We start from the raw sequence: 26,980 nt of genomic DNA on the forward strand, positions 1-26,980 counted from the left end.
GAGAGTTGAGCCTGCTGTGCCCTTCACCATACTCAATAAACAAAAAGTTTAAAAAGATGACAACAATTATGTCAGTTTAGTTAGTTTAAGGCCTTTAAAACCCTTAAAAAATATCCCACTGTTGGTAATTGATAGCCTTATGATTTAGCTGACTACATTTTGGATATGATCTTATCTCAGAATTTCATCCACTATCTATTAAAATTCCTGGCACAGTCATCATCCAAGACTTTGGTTTTTTGTATGTTTGATATGGTGAAATACAACTACTTCTCAGTATTTTTCTTTGTGGATTAAGTTTTATCCCTTCTCTTTCTGCCAATAAGAGAACTTAGTGGAGAAGTTCAATTGTTGTTAGATAAACATGTCAAGTATATTGTGGATGGAATCACATTGGGTAAAGCCTGGAACAAACAATATTTTAGTATGTTTCACTTCAAAATCTACGGACTTAAGTATGAATATTGTTTCAGCCAAGTTATTATATATTGCTTTGTTTTTAAGCTTTTTAAAATGGCGTCCTTTAGTTTAGTAAGCTAAAGACATAAATTGATACAGTTTTGTGTGTGTACAATGTAACAATATATTAAAGGTTTAACTATAAATTAAAGGTAGTCTATAATTCTCATGAGTATGTCTGTTTCATAACTTTTATTCAGGCACACTCTATCTATCAGTATTAAATGATCATCTGTATAAAGAAAATGAAACCTGATGTAAAGGTGTCATTATATTACTTAGAAATGGCAATTAGAACATCCAAGAACTTTTAGGGAAAAAAAAAGATAAGGTACTTAAGCCCAAAAGATAAATTAGTTCAAATGACTCCCATCTTCTCATACTACATTTTATATAGAAGATTAGAATTCCAGATGTTAAGATTAACTCTTTATTTTTCAAATAAGTATAGAATTGCAGTGTAATTTTGAGAACCTTCACATTGTTAACCCTTAACTGCTGTTTAATTTACTCAAAGGGAGTATTTTGTAAAGATGAAATCATATACACATATGATATGAATTTTCTTAATCAATTTTAATCTATGTTCATTGACCAAAGTAGTCCTATATAAATCAATATAAGGTGCTTCTACTCATTCAAGGTTTTCCTGAATTCTGAATAAAGCACATTGTGTTTTCCCATAGATACTTAGATGACAGCTTTTTTGACATTTTATTTATGACAGTATTAATTTTACTAAAGATCTTTCATGGTAAAAATTTTTAATGAGATATGTCATGCTATGATATTTTATAATTGTAGCATACTTTAATAACCTTGTGAATAAATGAGGTGATTTCATGAAATTCAATAGAGTAAGTGGAAAAATGGAGAAGAAAAAATACCTTTACTTTACAAAAATCTTTTGTACAGAGATTAACATATAATTTTATAGATTGACTTAAAAAGGAATAAAATTAAATATACCATAATTGCATTTTATTGATGTGAATTTGATTTATTGGACCAATTAAGGACACTTTTCTGTACAATTTTATAATTTTTGTGCAGTGAGTTCTCTGAGGTAAGGTATGGATGACTTAAATTTGAAAGCAATTCTGGCTTAGGCCCTAGTTTTGAAGTGTCAATACAAGTTCATAAATTATACCATATTGCAGGCGCATTTCTTAAATGTCTTCTTAAACCATTGGTAGCCTGTTTTTGGATTGACTGAATAGGCAATTTTATAAGGAACTATTTCTGGAAGTACCAACTCAGCATAATGAAGAAGAATTGAAATCTCATTGGTAATTGGAGTAACAATTTTAAAAGCATTGAATTGTTCTTTTATGTGAAGAACAGATGGTAAAGAAGAAAAAGGAATTCACTGAAGTCTTCTATTTGAACCTTATAATTTAATTTTCAGAATATGGTAGCAATCAGCTCAATCAAAACAATTATAAATGTAAAAAGGAACAACTTTGATACATTTAAATAAAACTAGAGCAATATTTTTGAAATTTAATATACAAATAAGAGGATACTAGTTTTCCTCTTTTCTGTCCCTCACCTCATACAGTTAAGGAGGCATTTGATATTGAAATAAGGTCACACAATAATGACCTATGGGTTTGTTGTCACCATGTATTCTTGTCATACTACTTATCAATAGAATAGTGCATATTACATATTATTAGCAGTATGGGTAAATTGTCAAATTAATTCTATAGAAATACTGTGACAGGATCAAGAAAAAAAAAGAATCTCAGGAGCCATTTTTATTTTTCTAATATATGTGGAAAGATGAGTGGTTCAAGGGTCTCCTAAAACACAGTTCTCGTCATATCATTCCTAAGCTCACCAACATTTCATGCCTTACCTATTGACTGTTATCTAAGTGCAAAAGTTTCAACTCATGTATTTTGGCCCAGATTTTCCATCCTAGTCATATCTTCTCTATTCTTCATCTCTCCCTTCATTCTGTTTTTCTACTGTATCATCTAATAAAATTACTCTATTCAGTTCCCAAGTCATGCCTTATGCTTTGCTATGTAAGGATTTTGTTTATACTGTTTCTCTCACCTAGAAATCACTCGTACCATTTAAAAAAATTCCACTCATTTTCTTGATCTATCTCTAGCATCTCTTTTCATGAAGCCTTTTCTGATTCTCCCAACAAAATGAAATCTCACTCTTTAAGAGACCTATAGAACTAATAATACTAATCTTCTCTGCAATATAGATTTTTGTGCATTTGTCTTATTTCCCTTTACACTTACTGGAGTTTCCTTGAGGCAGAACTTGATTATTTTTCTTCTTTGTATCCCCTGTGCACCAAGTGCTAAATGAATTTACACCTTGTTGAGCAAAAGATGTAAGATATGAGAATCTTCCTTAACTTCAGCTTCTACAGATTAGCCCTCCACAATATAAAATGAGAAATGAAATATTAATAGGTTATTCAAACTCTGAGTAATCTGGAAACAAATGATCACCTTTGGTTTATCAGTCTTCCAGAAAACTGACTTAAAATTTAGATTTCTTTGGTTGTGTAAATAAAAGGAAGTCAATACAAATGAAACAGTGGTCAAGATGTAAATTTTTTTTTCCAAAGCTTGGAACTGAGTGTATTTAATTTGATCTCATTCCTTTATTTGCTCTGCTAATATTTAAAAGCAACCACTCTGTACAAATGCATGATACTAGTTGTGGAGTAATAATAACCAACCTTTTGGGCAGCATCAATCTAAATGACTGTTGTTCATAGTGCAACCAAAATGTAGGTCTTAGCTCTTGCTACTCTGGAATGCATATCTTAAAAAGAAACACAACACACAATTTTTTTTGAAAATAGGCTAGCTTCCTTACCATCTCTTGTTCAATCTATATATGGAAACAAAGGTATTTTAAAATGACTTGGCTTTATGAAGTCTGTGTTTCTGGATGCTTGTGATAAATTTTATCAGAGTTGTCTGGTTTCTTTAGTATTTTTCTTGTGAGGCATGCATTCACAGTTGTTCAGTCATGTCTGACTCTGCGAACCCATGGACTGTAGCCCTCCATACTCCTCTGTCCATGGAATTTTCCAGGCAAGAATACTAGAGTGAGTTACCATTTCCTCCTCCTGGGGACCTTCCAAACCCAGGGATTGAACCTGTGTCTCTTGTGTCTCCAGCATTGGTGGGTGGATTCTTTACCTCTGTGCCATCTGGAAAGCTTTTACCTAAATTCTTTTCTTTTGTGAAAGAAATTCTTGTGACCTTTAACCTAAATTCCTTCTTTGCTGTGCTGCTTAGAAGAGTTTAAGATCTTGGAGTCTTCCTTGTTTTGAGACTTCTATTGGTGAGCTAGTTCTAACCCACCTAATCTACCTTGTTCAGAATTTCAAGCCCCTTATGTATAGCAGGGGAAAGAACTCCTCCCCCAAAAGCCAGTCCACAGAGGTACAGCATTCTCACATGGAACATATCTAATAAGTTTCTAATTCAGTAATGAATTCAATGAATTTAATCAATAATTGAATTTCTAATTTAAATAATTCATTCTTCTAGTTTGATGATTGAGAAAATGAATCTAATACTGAAGTTCCAACTAGATCACCCTTTCAGGTTACTTCATCAAAATAAAAGGAACTATGCTGACACAAGTTTTATTCCATTCTCTGATTTTGAAAGATGGCAAGTTCATATATTCTTCCCCATAATCTACAGGGTCCATCAAAGCTTCCACTGAGTCTTGATAACAGGTGCTTTTCTTTCCAGAAATCAGCTAAGGGTACAAGTCCTAGAAATGAGATGAAGACTTTGCCATGGAAAGTTATGCACTATTTTCTCTTTTTTCATTTCTCCTGAGTCTTTCTCTGTCTCTTGTTCACTGACACACACACACACACACACACACACACACACACACACACAGATTTCTTGATTCATGGAAAGTTATGCACTATTTTCTCTTTTTTCATTTCTCCTGAGTCTTTCTCTGTCTCTTGTTCACTGACACACACACACACACACACACACACACACACACACACACAGATTTCTTGATTCATGGAAAGTTATGCACTATTTTCTCTTTTTTCATTTCTCCTGAGTCTTTCTCTGTCTCTTGTTCACTGACACACACACACACACACACACACACACACACACACACACACACACACACACACACACACACACACACACACACACACACACACACACACACACACACACACACACACACACACACACACACACACAGATTTCTTAATTTAAAAGTTCTCCAGAAGATATTTCTAGGGAAGAATTGTTTTTTCTTTGGTTGTTTGTATTTTGAATGATATTTTCTGAAGTCTAACACTTCTGAGCATTTTCAGAGTATCTGCTGAAAAGTTTGTTCAATTTGGTCAAGTAATTTTCATGACTTCAGCTAAGCTTTTACTTCATCAGCTTTTTTTCTCAGTTCTGGGCAGCTACTTCAACAGGTGTGCTCAGATGTTAAAGTGACCATTTTCTGGGTGAATTAAGCCTTTTGCCCAGTTTAGATGTAGGAATTTTCTCTGTATCATGAATAAATTATTCTGGCCATATAGGAAAGGAAGTAAATACATAAAATAGAAAAATACTTCTACATATAAATTTGTTTAACCTAAAATGAAACAATTTTTATCTATTTAAGTGACTTTTTTTTGCCTCCTATGAAATTTTTTAAATACTAATAAAAGTAAAAATGTCATCAATGGAATGGAAGGTTTTTAAACCAACATTTATAAATAAACTTCATGACTTCAAATTATTTCATTTCTCTGAATACCCATATTTGCTTTTACTGTGCCGCATAATAATTTTATTGTACAAATTTCAGACAGACTATAGCCACTATGCTTCTAAGATATGTTTTTTAATTAGAGGATAGAGAGGTTGAAGAGAATATAAATGAATAAATTTCTTGCAGCTGTGGCCAATTATTAGAGAATACCATTCACTGTTGATGTAAATCTTTGGTTCATACTTTATGTTTATCTCGAGATACTACATGCTGAAACTGACAGAGCTATTGTCTGTTAGATAATAGCATGCATTGCTAAAGATGACTAATTATGCAAACTGAGGAGGACAGTTCCATAACATCCAAAACTAAATGCTGTAAATGGCTTTTTAAAATGTGAACTATTTGACAATCATTTACTTTGAGTTTTTTAATAACAGTGGATAAATGTCTTTATTGTAATTTTGTCTCTGCTGTCATCTGTGATTTCTAACCAGTACCATAGCTAAGTTTTAAATGGCAGTTTCAGAATTAGTATATTGAAAAGTAACACTAGAAATTGGGTAACTAAGTTGGTTATCCTGGAAATTAAAATTTGCCAAAGTATGTCCCATAAATATTGATGCTATAAGATTATGGGACGAAAGGGGAGTATGTGATGAAACTTGATAGGAGATGGACACATTGTGTTGATCCTTTGGTATGTATGAGTTAGAATATCACAGACTCTCCTGTGGTCTGCAATAAAGAAATATGTTTTAATCTTGTTTAATCCAACTTTCCCCAAATTTATTTGACCAGAGAACACTTTATATGTGACATGAACTCTTCATATATGCCAAATGATCTTTGGTATCTGTTCACATACTTAAAAGAGGATTCTCTCTATTTCAGTACTCTTTGGGTACACCAATAGAAGAGGTACTATTATCTTCTTCTCTCTTTGTACAAAGATCTGATGTACAACTCTATCTTGTTTGATAGAGGCAGGAGTTTGTTGAAGAGTGAGGTTTGCTTTAGGACGAATGAGGAGAACAGCCAGCTTCTTCCCACTGTCCTATCTCATCCCACTTCCATGTGGTCTTTTCTCTGAAATGCCAGCAAAAGGATCATAGAGGGTGATGGCCAGAAGAACACTGCATGTTAAATTACTTAGTCATCTAAGGGCAAAGATAAATTAACAGGAACAAAGATAAGAGCAGTTCTGGTTTAGTGCATTCTAAGATGTTCTCATTTTTCTGTACAATACTGTTTAAAAAGTACTTTAATAAAGAACTGCAGAAGCATTATCTTAAAAGTATTAGTGGCTCAGTAGTGTCTGACTCTTTGACTCTTTGCAACCCTGTAGACTGTAGCCTGCCAGGCTCCTCTGTGCATGGAATTTTTCAGGCAAGAATACTGGAGTGGGTTGTGATTCCTTTCTCCAGTAGATCTTCCAGACTCAGGGATCAAACATGGGTCTCCTGCATTGCAGGCAGATTCTTTACAGTCTGAGCCACCAGGGAAGCCTATGTATAATAAACCCAAAACTTATACTAAATATTATTCTAAAGGCAGGAAGACAGAGATATCCACTATTATCATACCTTCTTAGTAAAGTAGGTAGTTCATACACTATTACCTAGGGATGGAATACCTAAGAGTGCAGAGGAAATGGCAAGATTGAAGGAAAAGTTAGCAAACAATCTTCAGTTTCAGGTTATAGCGTTGTTGCAAAAAATTTTTTTAAATCAAGAAGCTACTAGAACTAATAAAATTAAGCACACTTGCTAGATATAAGAATGATATAACAATTAGTAACATTTCTCTGTATCAGCAGTGGTCATATATTAAAAGGAATAAAATTTCTAGGAATTAACTAAGAAGGCCAAAGTTTTCCGTAAATAGAATTTTAAAATTCTAATAATGGACAGACATATTGGTCTGAATAAATGAAGAGCCAATTCTAGTCCCTTGGATGGGATGTCCTTCTATAATGAAGATATTAATTTTCCCTCTTTTAATTTATAAATGTAACCCCACTGTAATTTGTAAATGTAAAGTCTAGTTTGACTTTTGGAAGAAATTGATAAGCACACTAAAATGTATGTAAAAAATAAAGGTACAAGTGCTCGGGCCTGGTGCACTGGGAAGACCCAGAGGAATCGGGTGGAGAGGGAGGTGGGAGGGGGGATGGGATCGGGAATACTTGTAAATCCATGGCTGATTCATGTCAATGTATGACAAAAACCACTACAATATTGTAAAGTAATTAGCCTCCAACTAATAAAAATAAATGAAAAAAAAATAAAGTGAGGACATAGGGACAAAAAAAAAATAAAGTTACATGAATAATTTTAAAAAAGAAGAGTAAAGGAATAGGAGAAATCCCTATGTTATTTATTGAGATGTATCACAGAACTGTATTAATAAAAACATTGTGATTTTGGCAATAAGTAAGATAAATGAATAAGGAAACAAAGAAAAAGCTCAGAGATAGATGTATGTACATATGAAGACAATTTATTATAAACTTGCCATCACCAATCAACGGATAAAGGAAAATTTTAGTAACACACACTGGAAAAATGGATAGACAAAATACTACATTCATTGATGGAATCCAGGTGAATTAAAGACATAAATAAAATGATAAAACTACAAATTTAGTAGAAGAAAATACTGGGAACACCACTGCAACCTCAAAAGTGGAGAAAGATTTCTTAGTGAAAACTTCAAAGGTAAGAACCATAAGGCAAAAAAAATGCTATGAGCTTGAATATATCAAGAACTAACTATTTCAGTTCAACATCGGGTAGCCAAGGCAAAGTTAAGCAGACAGAAGGAAGAATATCTGCAGTGTTTAAAACTGACGGAGACTCAAATATGGACTAACCAAGGAATTTATGAGCTCAAGAACAAAATGAGAAACCCAAAGAGAAAATCTGCAGAGCTTATGAAATTAATTTATAGTCTCTATTGATTATTGATTATTGCTTATTTTAGTCTTCTCCATAGAAGTTCAACTTACTACAGTTAGACATGTTCCTTATTAAAGCTCATTTATTTCTATGTTACTGCTATTAGAGTATAAAACTGAATGTTAATGTTTTTAAACCTCAGGGAATAACAGTTATTGTTAAGAGTAAAAATAAATTCTCCTAAGAAGTCTGGCAATTATGTGACAAATACATAGGATTGTAACTTCAGTGATAAGCTTCTCTAAAAAGACTCATTGGAGTTAAAATTATCTAGTCATTTCTAAGGAGAGGATAGATGAATTTTATAAAACAAATGGGCATGAGAAATAATGTAGTATTGGGTTTCATCTAAGCGTAGAACTCACCATTTCCCCCCAAGGCTTAACAAATATTACATGAGTGAGGACTCTTGTAAAATGTTATGTTTTGAAATAGATTTCATTAATGGCTTCTAGTGATAATTTATTTCTCCCTTTATGCACAAGTTTCTTCTCATACTAATAATGGATAGCTAATTTGCATATAAATAGATTTCAGTATTTGCTGAAGCAGAAACAAAACATGTTTCTTCCTCTCTCCCCTCCACCTCCGGACATTGTTAAACAAAACAAGATAAAAAAGGAGAAGGCAATATTGCAATAATTAACAATTAGTATTTCTAAATAATTTCCTTGATTGAAAATTTTTGCAAGCAACTTTCTTTCATGTTTTTATTGGTTTACCTCATGTCAAAGGTTTTGATTCTGTTAAAATAAGTTTTTAAAAAAGACTCTGCATAGTTTTCTTAGTGATTTTTTGATATAATTATGCTTCAAACAAAAACAACAAATCAGCTTCATGTTGGTTATTGAAATGTTTATTATGATCCTCTGGGTAGTATCTCTTATCTAGTTTTTACTGTTTTCACTGATTAGTTAGCATTTTCTGCTTTAGAGAAGGTAAATGTTGTTTTTGTGACTATATTGCTTAATTAGATAAATCCTTTATTTTTGAGATATAGCGAATCATATGCTTATAATAAAGATTTTGTTCCTTTCAGTTAAAAATGTGCAAATGTTACTCTTTCAGTTACCATATGGTTAAATGTATCAAGTATTAAAAAATGTTATTATCAGAACTTATGCCCCTCCTAAATATGTCTTATAATAAGGTCTTTTGAGCCCACTTCATTTCAACTAATAATGGTCATTAGTGAAAGAATGATTAATTCAATATATGTATATATTAAAGATATCCATTTGATATTTGCTTTCGGCATTTGAAATAGGATGTGTTCCTCTATCATTTTTCTTTAAGTGGATAGGAGGCATTATTTTGGGGAACACTTAGCATTTATTTTAAAGTAATTCTTTCAGGAAATTAAGAGCAGCTGTTGGTACAGTGTCTATTAATAAGTGTGTCTTTCTGACCTGCAGAATCATTCAGTGGAAAGTGAATAAGGACTTCAGCTTGCAGAAAAGACACGAAACATGACCATTACATTTGAGCAATTATATTTTACTTGATTTTTGCTATTTTCAGAAATACTATTTTCATCTCTTGTTATATACTTTTGCCAAGATGAGTGAAGTGATTCCTGGGGGTCCAAAGCCCTTTCCAAAATGAAGCCAAACATATCCAGAAAGAGTAGTAAAGACACTGTATTGAAATTTATGTATTATAAAAATATTATATAGATCTTTTCTACCAGCTTAAAAGAAAAGAGAGAAAATATTGTCCCCTAGAGAGTATGACATGTTGCGTTCTGCCACAGAGAGGCAGCCTTCACCAAAAGATGGGACTTAGGGGCATTTGGTTTTTGGAAACTAACATTTAACTCTTGATTAAAAAAAAATGTTTATAACAGGTTTAGAAAGTAGCAAGTATGGCAGCCTTGACACCTGGGAGTGTGTGTGATAGCATGGAGGTTGGAAGACAACTTGGCTTTCAAAACTGTGACATTTTTGTTTTCCTTAAATGTGTATGCACTCATTACAAATAGAAAAGTATAGCTATAAAATCAAAATTACATCCACTTTGGTATGCTAATGGATTAATAATCCAGTAACAAAATTCCTGACTTTATCATATAGCCCTTAATTTATTCCACCTGTTAGACCTAATTCACCTATTAGGGAAATGTTCTGTTCAGGTGAAAGCATAATATTCTCATTTAATTACCTTGATTTTGGGGGCAAATTTGATATTTTTGGAAAGTGCTAGAGACAGCAAATGAAGATTAAAAAGGCAGTGTGAAATATTGGAAAGAGTTGTTAAAAACACAGTCCAAGTCACAGAGCAGCTATTAACTTAATTTCCTATAAAATTTAAGTGATTTTATTTTCCTTTCCTCCTAGGGATGTTCTAAGGATTAAAAGTGGTTGAATGATTTGATTCTTACTCATTTTGTGACTTTGTAGAAGTTATTTAAGTGATCTGCACCATTTTATCCCCATTTTATAAAGAAAGAAACTAAAACTTTAGAAGATTTACAGAATTTATGAAGCTAATATGGCTAGTGTACAGAAAGCTTGAATATTTTAGGTTTAAAGATTTATTGTGGGAAATAATAGACTAAAATAAAATAGAGATGAAATATACTTATATTTCAAAGAATTGTATCTTCCATGATAATGAAATACGTGTTATGTGTTTGGCCCCAACTTGAAATAATGTAACATACCTACAACAGAATTCATGATGTGTTGAAGGATATACACTGAAAAGTACATCTCTTTACTGTCTTAATGCCGCCAGACTCCTACAACTCTCTATCCTTTCAGGCAGCAAGTGTTCTAAACTTGTTCACCAACCTTTCTGTAATATATTGTCTAAATACCATTTTCACATTATAAGAAGAAATATGAATTCAAAGTATCAATTTTCCATCGACGTTGCTGACAAAGAAAGGGAAAGGAAAAAAGAATGGTTAAAATGCTTACAAGTAGTGGGAGTGGCGGAGAAGGCAATGGCAATCCCCTCCAGTATTCTTGCCTAGAGAATCCCAGGGACAGAGGAGTCTGGTGGGCTGCTGTCTATGGGGTCTCACAGAGTCGGACACTGTTGAAGCGACTTAGCAGCAGCAGTGGGAGTGGACTCTAGTGGACTTACACATTGATTCTTCCTTCCTTTGTTTGACTCAGGTTAGCAGAACAAGCTTTAATTGAGGCCCTGAGAATAAGGCAGGCATAGGCAGTAAGAGATTCAGACATATTCTTAGAGGAAATGATGTGTTCTTAGTCACTTCTCGTGTCCAACTCTGCGACATCATGGGATGTACCCCGCCAGGCTCCTCTGTCTGTGGGGATTCTCCAGACTAGAATACTGGAGTGGGTTGCCATGCCCTCCTTGAGGGGATCTTCCCAACCCAGGGGTCGAACCTAGGTCTCCCGCGTTGCAGGCAGATTCTTTACCAACTGAGCCAATTCCTTAAGGTTTATTCTTTGGTCACTATTTCTTGAGATTTAGGGAAAAGTGATTTCTTCAGTGTTTAAATATCTTTGAGAACAGCTACATAATAAGTTGTAGTTTAAAGGTTAAACAATGGGTTTTATGAAAATTAAATTTTTTCATTCCACTTTCAGAGAATATGATTTATTATTTTGTCATGAATCCAAGGAATCTGTACTTTAAATAGCTAACCTGGGTAATTCTGATGCCTGTGATCCATGAACTACACTTTGAGAAAGATTAGTTTAAAATGTATGGTGCCCAGTATGATCCTTTTTGTTTTTTGTCTTGATATTTCAAGCCCTAGAACAAATTCAGTCCAGAGGCCAGTGGAGAACTTGTCCATAGCTAGGGAAGGGCAGTGAATAGGACTTGTGGGTCATGTATTGAAGACAGATGAGGGAAGCCCTAACTATTTGGAAGTAAGCATTATTAACATAAACAAATCCCACTGCTATTTGTCTTGGTTATATTCATTACTGTAGTTGATGAGAAGGCTTGCAAGGAAGGAATTTTGGTATTATTTCATGAAGGTATAGGAACAGGGTTGGAAAATATTTATTAGTATTATATTCACAACAACAGAATGAACAGAGAACACTGTTATGGTGAAGAAAAAATCTTATTTAGATTTAAATATATACATAGATTTAAATTTACTGAAAATGAGCAAGAAGCTTTATGAAATATTCAATGGTTAACCTGATAATTTTTGATTTCTAATGAATATAAACAAAATATTTGTGCATGAAAGCCCCATTCTGTCATTCATTTAATCTATAAAAATATGTTTGTTTTAAGATGCAGAATGTATTCATTAAGTTGAGAATAAAAATGTTAACCATTTTTAATTGACTTGTCATTAAATAAATTCTCTAAGCTCTTCTTTCAGAAAACTCTTAACTCTGTGAACCTAGCTTTATTGTAGCTGTTTGTAGCACACATATTCAAAGGAAAATTCAAATCCAAATGCACTTGGGGGACTTAACAATCTTTAGCAAGTTAAGAAAATGGCAATAGTCACAATAAAATGGTAAAAATTAGCTAGTTAAAAAGTTTTGCTTAGGATTTCCCTGGTAGTCCAGTGTTTAAGACTCCTCACTTCTTATATAGGAGATGTGGGTCAGGGAACTAAGATCCCACATGTTGCGTGGAGGACAAAAATAAAGTTTTGCTTTAAATTATAGCTCATTTACTATAGCTTTCTTAAATAGTTTGATTAATACTAATCAAATATTTAATTATTAAAAAATAGAGTTGGTATTTATATTTTAAGGACTCTATATAACTTGATCTATATGACATGACATGTTTTCAGACATATAACATTATCCTGATTTTTACATACAGTATTCACTGAGGTAAATACCAGTTTTAACAGAGAAAACCTTACTGTTTTAGCCCTGAGTGTTGACATATTGATGATGACCTAAGAAGACTTAGAATATACGTGGAGACTTCTCAACTTTTTGCTTAGGTAATATTCCTGGCATTCTGAATCCAAACCTTTAAATGAACAGTGGGATATAAAGCCCAAACTCAGTTATGAAAGGAAAATTTACTACTAATTGTTATTGTTATTCAGTTATCCAGTTGGCTCCAACTCTTTGAGACCCCACAGACTGCAGCCTGCCAGGCCTCTCTGCCCCTCACCATCTCCCGAAGTTCGCCCAAGTTCACGTCTATTGCATCGGTGATGCCATCCAGCCGTCTCATCCTCTGATGCGCTCTTCTCCTTCTCCTCTTAATCTTTCCCAGCACCAGGGACTTTTCCAATGAGTCAGCTAGTTTCAGCTTCAGCATCAGTCCTTCCAACAAGTATTCAAGGTTGATTTCCCTTAAGACTGGCTGCATTGATCTCCTTGCTGTCAGGAACTCTCAGGAGACCTCCAGCTCCACAGTTCAAAGGCATCAGTTCTCAGTGCTCCAACTTCTTTATGGTCCAGCAATCACAACTGTATGTGACCACTGGGAAAACCATAGCCTTAACTATATGGACCTTTTTTGGCACAGTGATGTCTCTGCTTTTCAACACATTGTCTAGGTTTGGCATAGCTTTCCTGCCAAGAAGCAAACATCTTACTTCATGGCTGCACTCACCATCTGTAGTGATTTTAGAGCCCAAGAAGAGGATATCTGTCACTACTTCCACCTTTTCCCCCTCAATCTGCCTTACAATTAATGGGGTCAGATGCCATGATCTTAGTTTTTTTAATATTTACTTTTAAGCAAGTTCTTTCCCTCTCCACTTTCACCCTCATCAAGAGGCTCTTTAGTTCCTCTTTGCTTTTTGTCCTTAGAGTAGTATCATCTGCATATCTGAGACTGTTGATGTTTCTCCTTCCGATCTTGATTCCAGCTTGTAACTCATCCAGCCTGGCATATCTCATGATGTGCTCAGTGTATACATTAAATAAACAGAGTGACAGCCTACAGCCCTGTCCTACTCCTCCTCAATCTTGAAACTTTGCTAATAATGTATCAGACTAATTGTGAAGTATTTTATTTACCTTGAAGATAATGTCAGGTTTTATCAATTAATTGATAATTTGTTCATCAATAAAAATCATCCATGTGTTACATATTTATACACTACCTACTCAAAGTGGTGTTAGGTGACAGGTGATCATCCTTCCTTCCAGTTGGTGCCTATAATTCATACAGAAAGGATGTTATAACTTCATTTCCAAGACTGGTGAAAGTCATTCATATTTGTACAATGTTACTTAGGTTATCAGAGAGCAAAATTATCAGTAAGATCAAAGACTTCATCTGATAGGGTTTTGGATATGCATTTTGATAAGTATTACTTGGAGGTACACAGTTAAACAGACTTCAGTATTTGAAGATATTAGAATTGATTAAATAATTGAAGATAATAGAACTGATTAAACAATTGATTAAAAGTCAAAAAACCAAGAGAGTTCCAGAAAAACATCTACTTCTGCTTTATTGACTATTCCAAAGCCTTTAACTATGTGGATCACAATAAACTGTGGAACATTCTTAAAGAGATGGGAATACCAGACCACCTTACCTGCCTCCTGAGAAATCTGTATGCAGATCAAGAAGCAACAGTTAGAACTGGACATGGAATAGCAGACTGGTTTCCAAATCAGGAAAGGAGTACATCAAGGTTGAATATTGTCACCCTGCTTATTTAGCTTATATGCAGAGTATATCATGAGAAATGCCAGGCTGGATGAAGCTCAAACTGGAATCAAGATTGCTGGGAGAAATATCAATAACCTCAAATATGCAAATGATATCACCCTTATGGCAGAAAGTAAAGAAGAACTAAAGAGCCTCTTGATGAAAGTGAAAGAGGAGAGTGGAAAAAGCTGGCTTAAACTCAACATTCAGGAAACTAAGATCATGGCATCAGGTCCCATCACTTCATGGCAAATAGATGGGGAAACAGTGACAGACTATTTTCTTGAGCTCCAAAATCCCTTCAGATGGTGACTGCAGCCATGAAATTAAAAGACACTTGCTTCTTGGAAGAAAAGCTATGACCAACCTAGATAGCATGTTAAAAAGTAGAGACGTTACTTTGCCAACAAAGGTCTATCTAGTCAAGGCTATGGTTTTTCCAGTAGTCATGTATGAATGTGAGAGTTGGACTATAAAGAAAGCTGAGCACCAAAGAATTGATGTTTTTTAACTGTGGTGTTGGAGAAGACTGTAGAGAGTCTCTTGGACTGCAAGGAGATCCAACCAGTCCATCCTAAAGGAAATCATTCCTGAATATTCATTGAAAGGACTGATGTAGAAGCTGAAACTCCAATACTTTGGCCACCTGATGTGAAGAACAGACTCTTTGGAAAAGATCCTAATGCTGGGAAAGATTAAAGGCAGTAGGAGAAGGGGATGGCAGAGGATGAGATGGTTGGATAACATCACTGACTCTATGGACATGAGTTTGAGCAAGCTTTGGGAGTCGGTGATGGTCAAGGAAGCCTGGCATGCTGCAGTCCATGTGGTCACCAAGAGTCAGACATGACTAAGCGACTGAACTGAACTGAACTTATTTTGTTTTTGTAAAGAGAAGTCAAAAATATGATAAAGGATACCCAGAAATTTCAGTTAAAAGTCTACCTATCATTAGGACTCTGTCATTTTTTCTCATTACCTGTATGGTGAATTTAATAGATTGCGCAGTTCTGTGGTCATAATCTGAAGTGCCATTTAAGCAAATCAAGTTTTATAAGCAGGAGAGGAGCATTGAGAGCAGGAGAGGAGTGGTTTTCACACGGATACGTCCTTGTGTGCTAATAATACTGATAATACTTCCTTCTGTACTAATCTTTTGTCTTTGCTATTATTCCATTTGTAGAGTCAAAGAATAAAATCAGTGTGAAAAAATGTGTTCTATGAAACCTAAACTCTCTAAATGACATTTCGAAACCATGCAGTCCATTTCAATGAACAGTTTTCTAGATGCTTTTTTAATGTCTAAAGATATACTTACATAAGGGATATTTACTTTCCAGTAGTTTTCTGTCACCTTCATATGAAATAAGGACTCTGTATTCATCAGCAAAATTGACCACGTGATTTATGTAAATTTTGACTTATTATGAAGATAGCCATTTTTAAAAATATGAGGTTTTGCAACTTTATTCATAGATGTATTTATTTTTGAGTCCACTCTTAGTGCACTTAAATCATTTTCATTTTAAATTACTCATTGTTCCTGTTATCTCCCATTTTTGCCTTGTAGCATTGGTTGACATTTCAGAGTGTGTGAGTGGCATAGGGCTGGAAAATGTGTAATTTTAAGAATCACCTGCTCTTGAATTTTCCATTATATAGTAGTCGTGATTCAGGCAGACTTTTCATAGGTGTTTGATTTGGAATGAGAAGTTTTTCTTCTTCTATGACCTGTGATTAAAATGTGGCCTTTTGGTAAATAAATAGAAGATAGTTTCTGCATAATCCAGATGTGAATCAGAGCTGGTGAAGCAATGTAAACCTTTGACCTGTATCATATAAGCAGTAATATATGTAATTGAAAATGTATTTTAAAATTAAGTGCAGTAAACCTTTTCTTTAATGCTCTGTAGCTTAGAGCAGTCTAAGTGCTAAAATGCAGCAGGCTGCATATTAAGGAAAGTTTTGCTTCACTTAATATTCCTCAAAGGAATTCCAATAAAGGAAAATCTACTACAACTTCATTTGAATATTTTCTTTTCTTTTAATGAGTTATAACCATGAACATAAATATTTATCAGTATTATGATAAATAGCATTTAGCATTGTGCCTTTCACATTATGGTAAAGGCAGGGGATAGACTATACTTATAACTGAAAATGGAACACCTTTACAGTAGTGTTTGGATAATAGCCTTGCCTTTTGCATTAACTTTTATAAATCTTTATGGTTAAAGTTGTAATTTTCAATTAATTGTGGAATTATGTACCCATTTCCTGATGGTCGTTTGTGTTTTTTTTCTGAATATTGCAGCAACTGGTACATTTTCCTATGCATAGTTAATTTGTGTATTTAAGATTTTCTGTTAAGATACTACTTTGTATATATACATTATTTCTCTGCACTGTAAATATAAATTGCTTTGGTTGTTTAGTTACCAAGTTGTGTCCAACTCTTTTGTGACCCATACAGTGTAGCCTGCCAGGCTCCTCTGTTACGTGGAATTTCCCAGGCAAGAATACTGGAGTGAGTTGCCATTTCCTTCTCCAGGGGATCTTCCTGACCCAGGGACTGAACCCATGTCTCTTGCAATAGCAAGTGGATCCTTTACTGCTGAGCCACCAGGGAAGCCTTATAAATATAAGTTAATATCATTTCAAAGAGCTGGACATGACTAGCGACTGAACATCAGCCCACTGTCTTAGTCACTGTGGGCTGCTATAACAAAAGTACAATAGACTGCATGATTAAACAAAATTTATTTCTCATAGTTCTGGTGTCTGAGAAGTTCAAGATCAAGGTGCCCAGGGTTCTGGCTAAATCTATTCCTAATCAGGGCCCTCTTCCTAGTTTGCAGATAAACATCTTACTTTGTCTTCACATAAGAGAGAGAGAGAGTTGGTTGGAGGGATTGGGGGGGCGGGCAGGGAGGAGGGAGAGAGAGAAAATAAGCTCATTATGTCTCCTCTTACAAGGACAATAATCCCATCATAAGGGCTCCACCCTAATGAACTAATTACCTCTCAAAGTCCCCATCTCCAAATACCCTCACACTGGGGATTAGGGCTTCAAAATATGAATTGTAGAGGAACAGAAACATTCTGTTTGTGTTCTGTTCTGTAGCAGTCTCTCACAAGGGCTTTATAACTTCGGATATCTATCCTGTTAATTGAATTGATATTAGAATGATGAATCTAGAGTCAAAAGTTACATTTTATTTAAAATTTTGAAATGTCCTTTGTAAATGAAGCTAAAGCTTTAAAAATGTTTCATGTGAACCTATCAATTCTAAAATACATTAGATTCTAAAATATCAACAAGAATCTATTCTTCAAAGTAAGTGGTTTCAAATTGCATGTCTCCTAGGGAGATAGAGGCATTAATTTTGTATCCTATTAATATCTTTATATCTATTCTACTATTTCACTGTTTATGTTCATTGTCAATATTCTGTGCTTCAAGTTTTTATTACTTCACCCCACAGTGTCTTTTTAATGCCTTCTAATTTAGTTTCATTTGTCACCATTCTTCTAAAGTTACATTCTATATGCACTACTTCTCTGCTTCCCTGGTGGCTCAGATGGTAAAGAATCTGCCTGCAATTTGGGAAACCTGGGTTTGATCTCTGGGTTGGGAAGATCCCCTGGAAAAGGGAATGGTGACCCACTCTAGTATTCTTGCCTGGAGAATCCCATGGACCAAGGAGCCTAGAGGGCTACAGTTTGTGGGGTTGCGAAGAGCTGGACACAGCTGAGTGACTAAGCACAGTACATACACTCTACTATAAATCTCCTCTTGAAATATTTGATATGGTAAACCTCTAACCCTCTTCATGCACTTCTCTGGTGGTTCAGTGGCAAAGAATCCACCTGCAAATGCAGGAGATGTGTGTTTGATCGCTGGTTTGAGAAGATTCCCTGGAGAAGGAAATGAGTACCCACCTCTGTATTCTTGCCGGCAATCCCATGAACAGAGGAGCCTGGCAGGATGCAGTCCATGGGGTTGAGGAAGAGTCAGACACTACTTAGTAAACAACAATCCTCTTCATATACGAGGCATGGCGTGTTATAGACAGTAAGTGTGGGTTACCATGAAAGTGGAGAAAAAAATGGCCTCTTTCTATTTATTGTCTATGATGTTGTAGCAGCTAGGTTTATTAACTAGACTGTTTCCTTGTTTGACTCTTCTGTTCCCTCTCTGTGTGCAGTCGCCCAAGTTCCACTTCTCAGTTACTTAGTTTTCTCTCTCCATGGTCTTTCACTTAGAGAAACCTCAACTATTGCCTCTACATACATAACTCCATTCTTTCTCTCCAGGTCAGCTTTCTCATGAGTTTCAGTTACATATCTCCAATTGTCCTCTGGATATTCTGCATCTTTTCATACATAACTGGCTCAAAATCAAGCCCAAAATCTTCCTCTGCTCCTTCTTTCTGTGTTTCTTAATTACCATCACAGTATTACCTTTCTTATAGTCACTATTCATTTTTATCTCCTTTCAATCACTGTACATACTAAATGTTTATTGCATTTCTTAGAAACTATTCTGAATTGTTCTTCTTTTTCCTTATCAATGTTGGTAAAGTCCTTGCTAGTAACCCTGAAATAGACCATCTACAAGCCATTTCATTCTATTAACTATTGCCAGAGTTTATTTCTTAATTACCTTTTTCTTTATGAATCTCCTTTAGTCTAAAATCTTTGAGGGGTAGACTATGGAAGTGGTTTTTAAAAGCTTTTTTATAAAAAATTACTGAAGAACTTTGGTTAGATAAAATTTTACATGGAACCCAAACAGAACAGTGAATCTGTAGTTGTTTTGGGTGAAAATATTTAAGCGTTAAGTGTTAGTTGCTCAGTCGCGTCTGATTCTTTGTGATCCCATGGACTGTAGCCTGCCAGGCTCCTCTGTCTGTGGAATTCTCCAGGCAAGAATACTGGAGTGGGTTGCCATTCCCTCTTTCAAAATTTTATTTGGGCTCTCCCTACACATTGTCCCCTGGGCAATTCTTTGGAACTTTTGGAACATTTTAGAATACAATTTGAAACTGTTGAATCTAGTACAAAATCTTTATTTAGGATTTAGGCTTGTTCCATTCAGCCAATCTGTTTACTCGAAACAACTGTTCCATAGTTGTAAATTCCTTTGTGCCTTGACTTCTATCATGTTTAGTGCTCAGTATGCTGTAAGACCACCTTTCTCCTTCTTTAAATCTTATTCATATTTCCAATGCAATTCAGTCATCGCCTCTTCACTAAACATATGAATGTTGTTCAGTTGCTAAGTTGTGTCTGAATCTTTGTGACCTCATAGACTGTAGCATGTTAGGCTTCTCTGTTCTTCACCATCTCTTGGAGTTTTCTCAAATTCATGTCCATTGAGTTGATGATGCCTTCCAACCATCTCATCCTCTGTCATCCCTTTCTGCCTTCCATTTTTTTTCCAACATCAAGGTTTTTCCCAATGAGTATGAATGAATGAGTATGGATGAATGAGTATGGATGAACATATGAATGAATATTTAGGAAATAAGACTTGGGTATCTCTTCTAACAATGTAGATGTATTTTGAGCGGGTATTTGGGTATTATTTTCTTTTTTTGGAAATTACATGTGTCTTACATTTAATTACTATATAAGCAGAGGTCCCTGCAAGTGAATCTTGGGGATATTGCGGGTTTGGTTTCAGACTACCACAACAAAGCAGATATCCTAATAAAGAGAGTCACACAATTATTTTTGGTTTTCCAGTTCATATAGAAGTTATGTTTACACTATAGTGCAGTCTATTAAATATGCAATAATTTTTTGCCTAAAAAATGTACACACCTTCATTTAAAAATGCTTTATTGCTAAAAAAAGACTACACATCATCTGAGCCTTCAGCAAGGGATGCTCTTTTTGTTGGTATAGTATCTTCCCTTGATATTGTGTGGTGGTTGCTGAAGGGCTACGTGGTTGAGGCAGTTTCTTAGAATTAGACAATAGTAAAGTTTGATACATCAATTATCTCTTCCTTCCACAATTTTGTTTTCTATATCACACATGCTGTTTAGTAGCATTTTACATACAGTTTTACATACAATTTCATAATTTTACATACAATTTCAAAATTGGAGTCAATCCTCTCAAACCCTGATGCTGCTTTATCAACTAACTTTATGTAATACTTTAAATCCTTTGCTGTCAAAATGTTAGCAGTCTTAACAGCACCTTCACTGGGAGTAGAATCCATCTTAAGAAACCACTTTCTTTGCTTATCTATAAGAAGCAATCCCTCATTCAGTTAAGGTTTACCATGCTGCTGCTGCTGCTGCTAAGTCGCTTCAGTTGTGTCCGACTCTGTGCGACCCCATAAACGGAAGCCCACCAGGCTCCCCCGTCCCTGGGATTCTCCAGGCAAGAACACTAGAGTGGGTTGCCACCTCCTTCTCCAATGCATGAAAGTGAAAAGTGAACGTGAAGTTGCTCAGTAGTGTCTGACTCTTAGTGATCCCATGGACTGCAGCCTACCAGGCTCCTCCATCCATGGGATTTTCCAGGCAAGAGTACTGGAGTGGGGTGCCATGAGATTGCGACAATTTGAGTTGTATCATCAGACTTCATTTCTAATTTTAGTCCTCTTACTATTTCCACATCTGCAGTTTTTTCCTTCACTAAATCTTTATTGCTAAAGAAAGACTCAAGTCTTTCTGAGTCACTCAGTCATTCAAATTCTTCCAACTAACTCCTGCTATTGTTGATATTTTTACCACTTTCCATAAATTGCAGCTGTTCTTAATGCCATATGCAGTGGTGAATCCTTTGCAGAAGGTTTTCAATTGACTTTGCCTGCTTCTCTGGTGGCTCAGATGGTAAAGAATCTGCCTGCAATGCAAGAGACCCAGGTACGATCCTCAGGTTGAGAAGATCCCCTGAAGAAGGCAATGGCTGCCCACTCCAGTATTCTTGCCTGGAGAATTCCATGGACAGAGGAGCTTGGTGGGCTACAGTCCATGGGGTCACAAAGAGTCAGACATGACAGAGTGACTACTTTCACTTTCTTTCACATCTGTCAGTGGAATCACTATTGATGGCAGCTAGATCCATTTGGAATATATTTATTAAATAATAAGATTTGAAAGTCAAACTGACTCCTTGATCCATGGGCTGCAGAATGAATGTTATGTTAGCAGGCGTAAAAACATCATTAATCTCATAGTACAGCTTCATCAGAGTTCTTGGGTGACCAAGTACACGTCAATATTTGGTAATATTTTGAAAGGAAACTTTTTTTTACCCCCTAAGCAGTAGGTCTCAACAGTGGGCTTGAAACATGCAGCACGTTGTTAACAGAGGCTGCATTATCCAGGCATTATATAGGATAGTTCTTAAGGGCCCTAAGGCTTTTGGAATGGTAAGTGAGTATTAGGTTCAATGTAAAGTCACCAAGTATGTTAGCCTCTACCAAGAGAATCAGCCTGTCCTTGGAACTTTGAAGATAGCCATTGACTTCTCCTCTTTAGCTATGAAAGTCCTAGATGACATCTTCTTTCAAAAGAAGGCAGTTTTTTCTACATTGAAAATCTGTGGTTTAGTGTATTACCTTCATTAATTATCATAGCTAGATCTACTGGATAACTTGCTACAGCTTCTGTATCATCACTTGCTACTTTACCTTGCAGTTTTTTTTTTTTTTTTTTTGAGTCAAAGGAATTTTTTGGCTTTCCACCCTTGCAGTTTTATGTTATGGAAATGGCTTCTTTACATTTACCAGCCTCGGTTAGCTTCAGACTTCATCTGGTGCTTTCTCAGCTCTCTCGGCCTTCATGAACTTGAAGAGAATTGGGCCTTGCTCTGATTTAGGCTTTGGCTTAAGGGAATGTTGATCTCTACCCATACCACTAGAAGTTTCTCCATATCAGCATTAAAACTGCTTAGCTTTCTTATCATTCATGTGCTCACTGGAATAAGACTTTTAAATTCCTTCAAGAATGTTTTCCTTTGAATTTATGACTTGGCTAGTGCAAGAGGCCTGGTTTTTGGTGTGTCTCAACTTTTGATATGCCTTTCTCAAAAAGTTAAATCATTTCCAATTTTTGAATTAAAGTGAGAGTCATGCGACTTGTCCTTTCACTTGAACACTATGGTAATAACCCGTGATAGAGGTACAGATTGGCCTAATTGTATTTTTATTGTGTCTCAGGAAATAGAGAGACCCAAGGAGAGGGAAAGAAATAAGGGAACAATCAGAACACATGCCACATTTATCAGTTAAGTTTGCCATCTTATATGGGGATGATTTGTGGTGCCCTCAAACAATTACAATAGTAATATCAAAGGTCAGTTCAGTTCAGTTGCTCAGTCATGTCTCACTCTTTGTGACCACATGGACTGCAGCACACCAGGCTTCCCTGTCCATTACCAACTCCCGGAGATTGCTCAAACTCATGTCCCTCGAGTTGGTGATGTCATTCAACCATCTCACCCTCTCATGCCCTTCTCCTCCTACCTTCAATTTTTCCCAGCATCAGGGTTTTTCCAGTGAGTCAGTTCTTTGCATCAGGTGGCCAAAAAATTGGAGCTTCAACTTCAGCATCAGTCCTTCCAATGAATATTCCAGATTGATTTTCTTTATGATGGACTGGTTGGATCTTCTTGCAGTCCAAGGGACTCTCAAGAGTCTTCTCCAACAACAGCACAATTCAAAAGCATCAGTTCTTCAGTGTTCAGCTTTCTTTATGGTCCAGCTCTCATATCCATACATGACTACTGGAGAAACCATAGCTTTGACTGGACAGACCTTTGTTGGCAAAGTAATGTCTCTGCTTTTTAATATGCTATCTAGGTTGACCACAGCTTTTCTTCCAAATAGCAAGCGTCTTTTAATTTCATGACTGTAGTCATCATCTGCAGTGATTTTGGAGCCCCCAAAATAAAGTCTCTCACTGTTTCCATTGTTTCCCCATCTATTTGCCATGAAGTGATGGGAATGGTTGCCATGATCTTAGTTTTCTGAAAGTTGAGTTTTAAGGCAACTTTTAAACTCTCCTCTTTCACTTTCATCAAGAGCCTTTTTAGTTCTTCTTCACTTTCTGCCATAAGAGTGGTGTCATATGCATGTCTCAGGTTATTGATATTTCTCCCAGCAATCTTGATTCCAGCTTGTGCTTCGTCCAGCCCGGCATTTCACATGTACTCTGCATATAAGTTAAGTAAGCACGGTGACAATATACAGCCTTGATGTACTCCTTTTGCGGTTTGGAACCAGTCTGTCGTTCCAGGTCCAGTTCTAACTGTTGCTTTTTTACCTGCATACAGATTTCAAGAGGCAGGTCAGCTGGTCTGGTATTCTCATCTCTTTAAGAATGTTCCACGTGTAAATCTATGGCTGATTCATATCAATGTATGACAAAACCCCCCCCTCCAAAAAAAGAAAAAGAAATAGAAAAAAAATATATATTCTAAGTTCAAAAAAAAAAGAATGTTCCAGAGTTTGTTGTGATCCACACAGTCAAAGGCTTTGGTGTAGTCAATAAAGCAGGAGTAGATGTTTTTCTGGAACTCTCTTGCTTTTCCAGTGATCCAGTGGATGTTGGCAATTTGATCTCTGGTTCCTCTGCCTTTTCTAAATCCAGTTGAACATCTGGAAGTTCATGGTTCACATATTGTTGAAGCCTGGCTTGGAGAATTTTGAGCATTACTTTGCTGCGTGTGTGATGAGTGAAATTGTGCAGTAGTTTGAATGTTCTTTGGAATTGCCTATCTTTGGGATTGGAATGAAAACTGACCTTTTCCAGTTCTGTGGCCACTGCTAACTTTTCCAAATTTGCTGTCATGTTGAGTGCAGCACTTTCACAGCATCATCTTTCAGGATTTGAAATAACGCAACTGAAATTCCATCACCTCCACTTGCTTTGTTCATAGTGATGCTTTGTAAGGCTCACTTGACTCTGCATTCCAGGATGTCTGGCTATAGGTGAATGATCACACCATCATTGTTATATGGGTCATGAAGATCTTTTTTTGTATAGTTCTTCTCTGTATGCTTGCCACCTCTTCTTAATATCTTCTGCTTCTGTTAGGTCCATACCATTTCTGTCCTTGATTGTTCCCATCTTTGCATGAAATACTCCCTTCATATCTCTAATATTCTTGAAGAGATCTCTATTTTTTCCCATTCTATTGTTTTCATCTATTTCTTTGCATTGATCACTGAAGATGACTTTCTTATCTCTCCTTGCTATTCTTTGGAACTCTGTATTCAAATGGGTATATCTTTCCTTTGCTCCTTTGTCTTTAGGTTATCAAAAGGTCACTGATTACATATTACCAAAACAGATATAATTTTAATAATGAAGAAGTTTGAAGTATTGTAAGAATTACAGGACCAAATGCTTTAAAAAATGGTGCTGATAAGTTTGCTACAAGCAGGAATGCCACAAACCTTCAATTTGTAAAAAAAAAAAAAAAAAAAAGAAAAAAAAATATAATATCTGAAAAATGCAATAAAACAAAGTGCCATAAAATGAAGTATGCTTCTGTTTTATGCTTATCTTATTTGAAATCCCTAAGCTGAATGACTAAGCATTCAAAAGGATGGGTTCAAGATTGTTTGATGCCAAATTTAAATGTTAAGCTCACAGATCTAAGAATAATATCCATGTGACCAAAATCAATAATTTAAAATGTGCTTTATTATTTTTACATTTGTTTTCTCTTAGGACCTACAACATACAGTCCTGTTTTAAAGAAATCCTGCTTTATACCCTCATTTGTTAAAGCATCAAAGCGTTTTAAAGATTCCAAAGAGGTTACTCCTGGTCCAGCGACATACGAGGTTTGTCAATAATATTTCTCTTTTAATAGTAACATAAGAATGAAAAAATTTCCAGAACGTTACTGGAAATGTCTTCATTAAAGTCCTTTCCATATGATCCATTCTTATTACTAACCAAAATCTTTTAGCTGATAATGACTTTGTAAAAAATATATTCTGACATTCCTTAAAGATTTAAGAATTATTTAACAACTCATATATAAATAGCCTCATCAGCATTAATGTGTATATATATATATAATTTTATATCTCTGCAACTTTAAATATTTACTTTTCTACATACACAAATTGAAATTCAAAATGTTTATTGAAATCAAGAATTTATGAAAGAGCATGCAAGAAGAAAGCCTGCAGATCTGGAAGAACAGGTTTGATCTTTTATTTTCTTTTAATAAATGTAGATGGTTTAGATTCATAATAAATAAATGTCTCATTCTGTTGTGGGTCTTCTGATTGTAAGAAGGAGGTTGAAATAAACTGCAGGGTTTTAGAAATTGTGTTCACTATAGGCTTTAATACCTATTTGGGGTGAAAAGGTCTTCCCATTGGCTTATAGCAGTTAATTTAAGAGTGCAAACCATAGTGAATGTTCTTATATGAGATAGTTAATGACAAATTTATTTGTATTGAATGTATGTTTTTCTACTTATTTAAAATGTCATAATCCAAATAGTTTTTCAGCATTCTGTCAAAAGTACATTCATAATATAATACCAAGAAAGGAAGAATATCAAGTAAATTATGAAAGACTTGTTATTTTTACCCGTTGGCTGTTGATTTTCCCAGAAGATCACTGTTAATGTCTATTGATAAGCAAATAATTTTATAAGACTTACTTCAGAAAGGGAAAATATGCTAGATAGAGCCTTCATAGTAGTTCAGAATGTGAAAGTGAAAGAATGATACATTATATATTTAATATTTTAGAGCCTTGGCTGTGTAATATAAGGCAAGACTTGCAAATTAGAAACTTGCAGCTATAAAGATTTGGCAAAGTTTATGACATCTTTACTCTTGATTGTTGGGTATAGTGAGGAAGGGTCTCTAAGCAGGTATTGCTCAGTAAACTATTAGTCTTGATGAAGTAGGTTAGGTATTATAGATGCTCATAGTTTGATCATATTAAATCACATTAAATCCTTAGTTGATTGCTTCCACACTCCTTTTTAAAAGTGATTTTAATGGTGTCCACAAAATACAAATGCCAGTAAATCTGATACTACCTTTTTCATTTTGTGATACACTTGTCAGAGAAGATGTACCAATTAGTCTTCCTTGTATTTAAAGATACTTTTCCTTTTTCCTTTAACTGAGATTTAATAATGTTATTTATACTTCAATCATTTGTTGTGGAAAATTATTTTCCACATCAGAAGAAAACATTTATGGATTTAACAATGAGGTATAATTAAGGTAATGCCTG

General features: G+C 35.1%; 1 protein-coding gene across 4 annotated transcripts in view; it reads left to right on the top strand.

The window, feature by feature from the left end:
• Positions 1–26,980, top strand: part of STPG2 (sperm tail PG-rich repeat containing 2) — a 619,397-nt gene that overhangs the window by 299,980 nt on the left and 292,437 nt on the right. For all 4 annotated transcript variants that reach the window (XM_043871451.1, XM_043871450.1, XM_043871449.1 and 1 more), the window contains one exon: positions 25,442–25,557. In XM_043871451.1, the coding sequence (XP_043727386.1) occupies positions 25,442–25,557 (116 nt within the window). The remainder of the gene's footprint in view (positions 1–25,441; positions 25,558–26,980) is intronic.

This window comes from Cervus elaphus, chromosome 17 (genome assembly GCF_910594005.1).
Source record: "Cervus elaphus chromosome 17, mCerEla1.1, whole genome shotgun sequence".
Classification (NCBI taxonomy): Eukaryota; Metazoa; Chordata; class Mammalia; order Artiodactyla; family Cervidae; genus Cervus; species Cervus elaphus.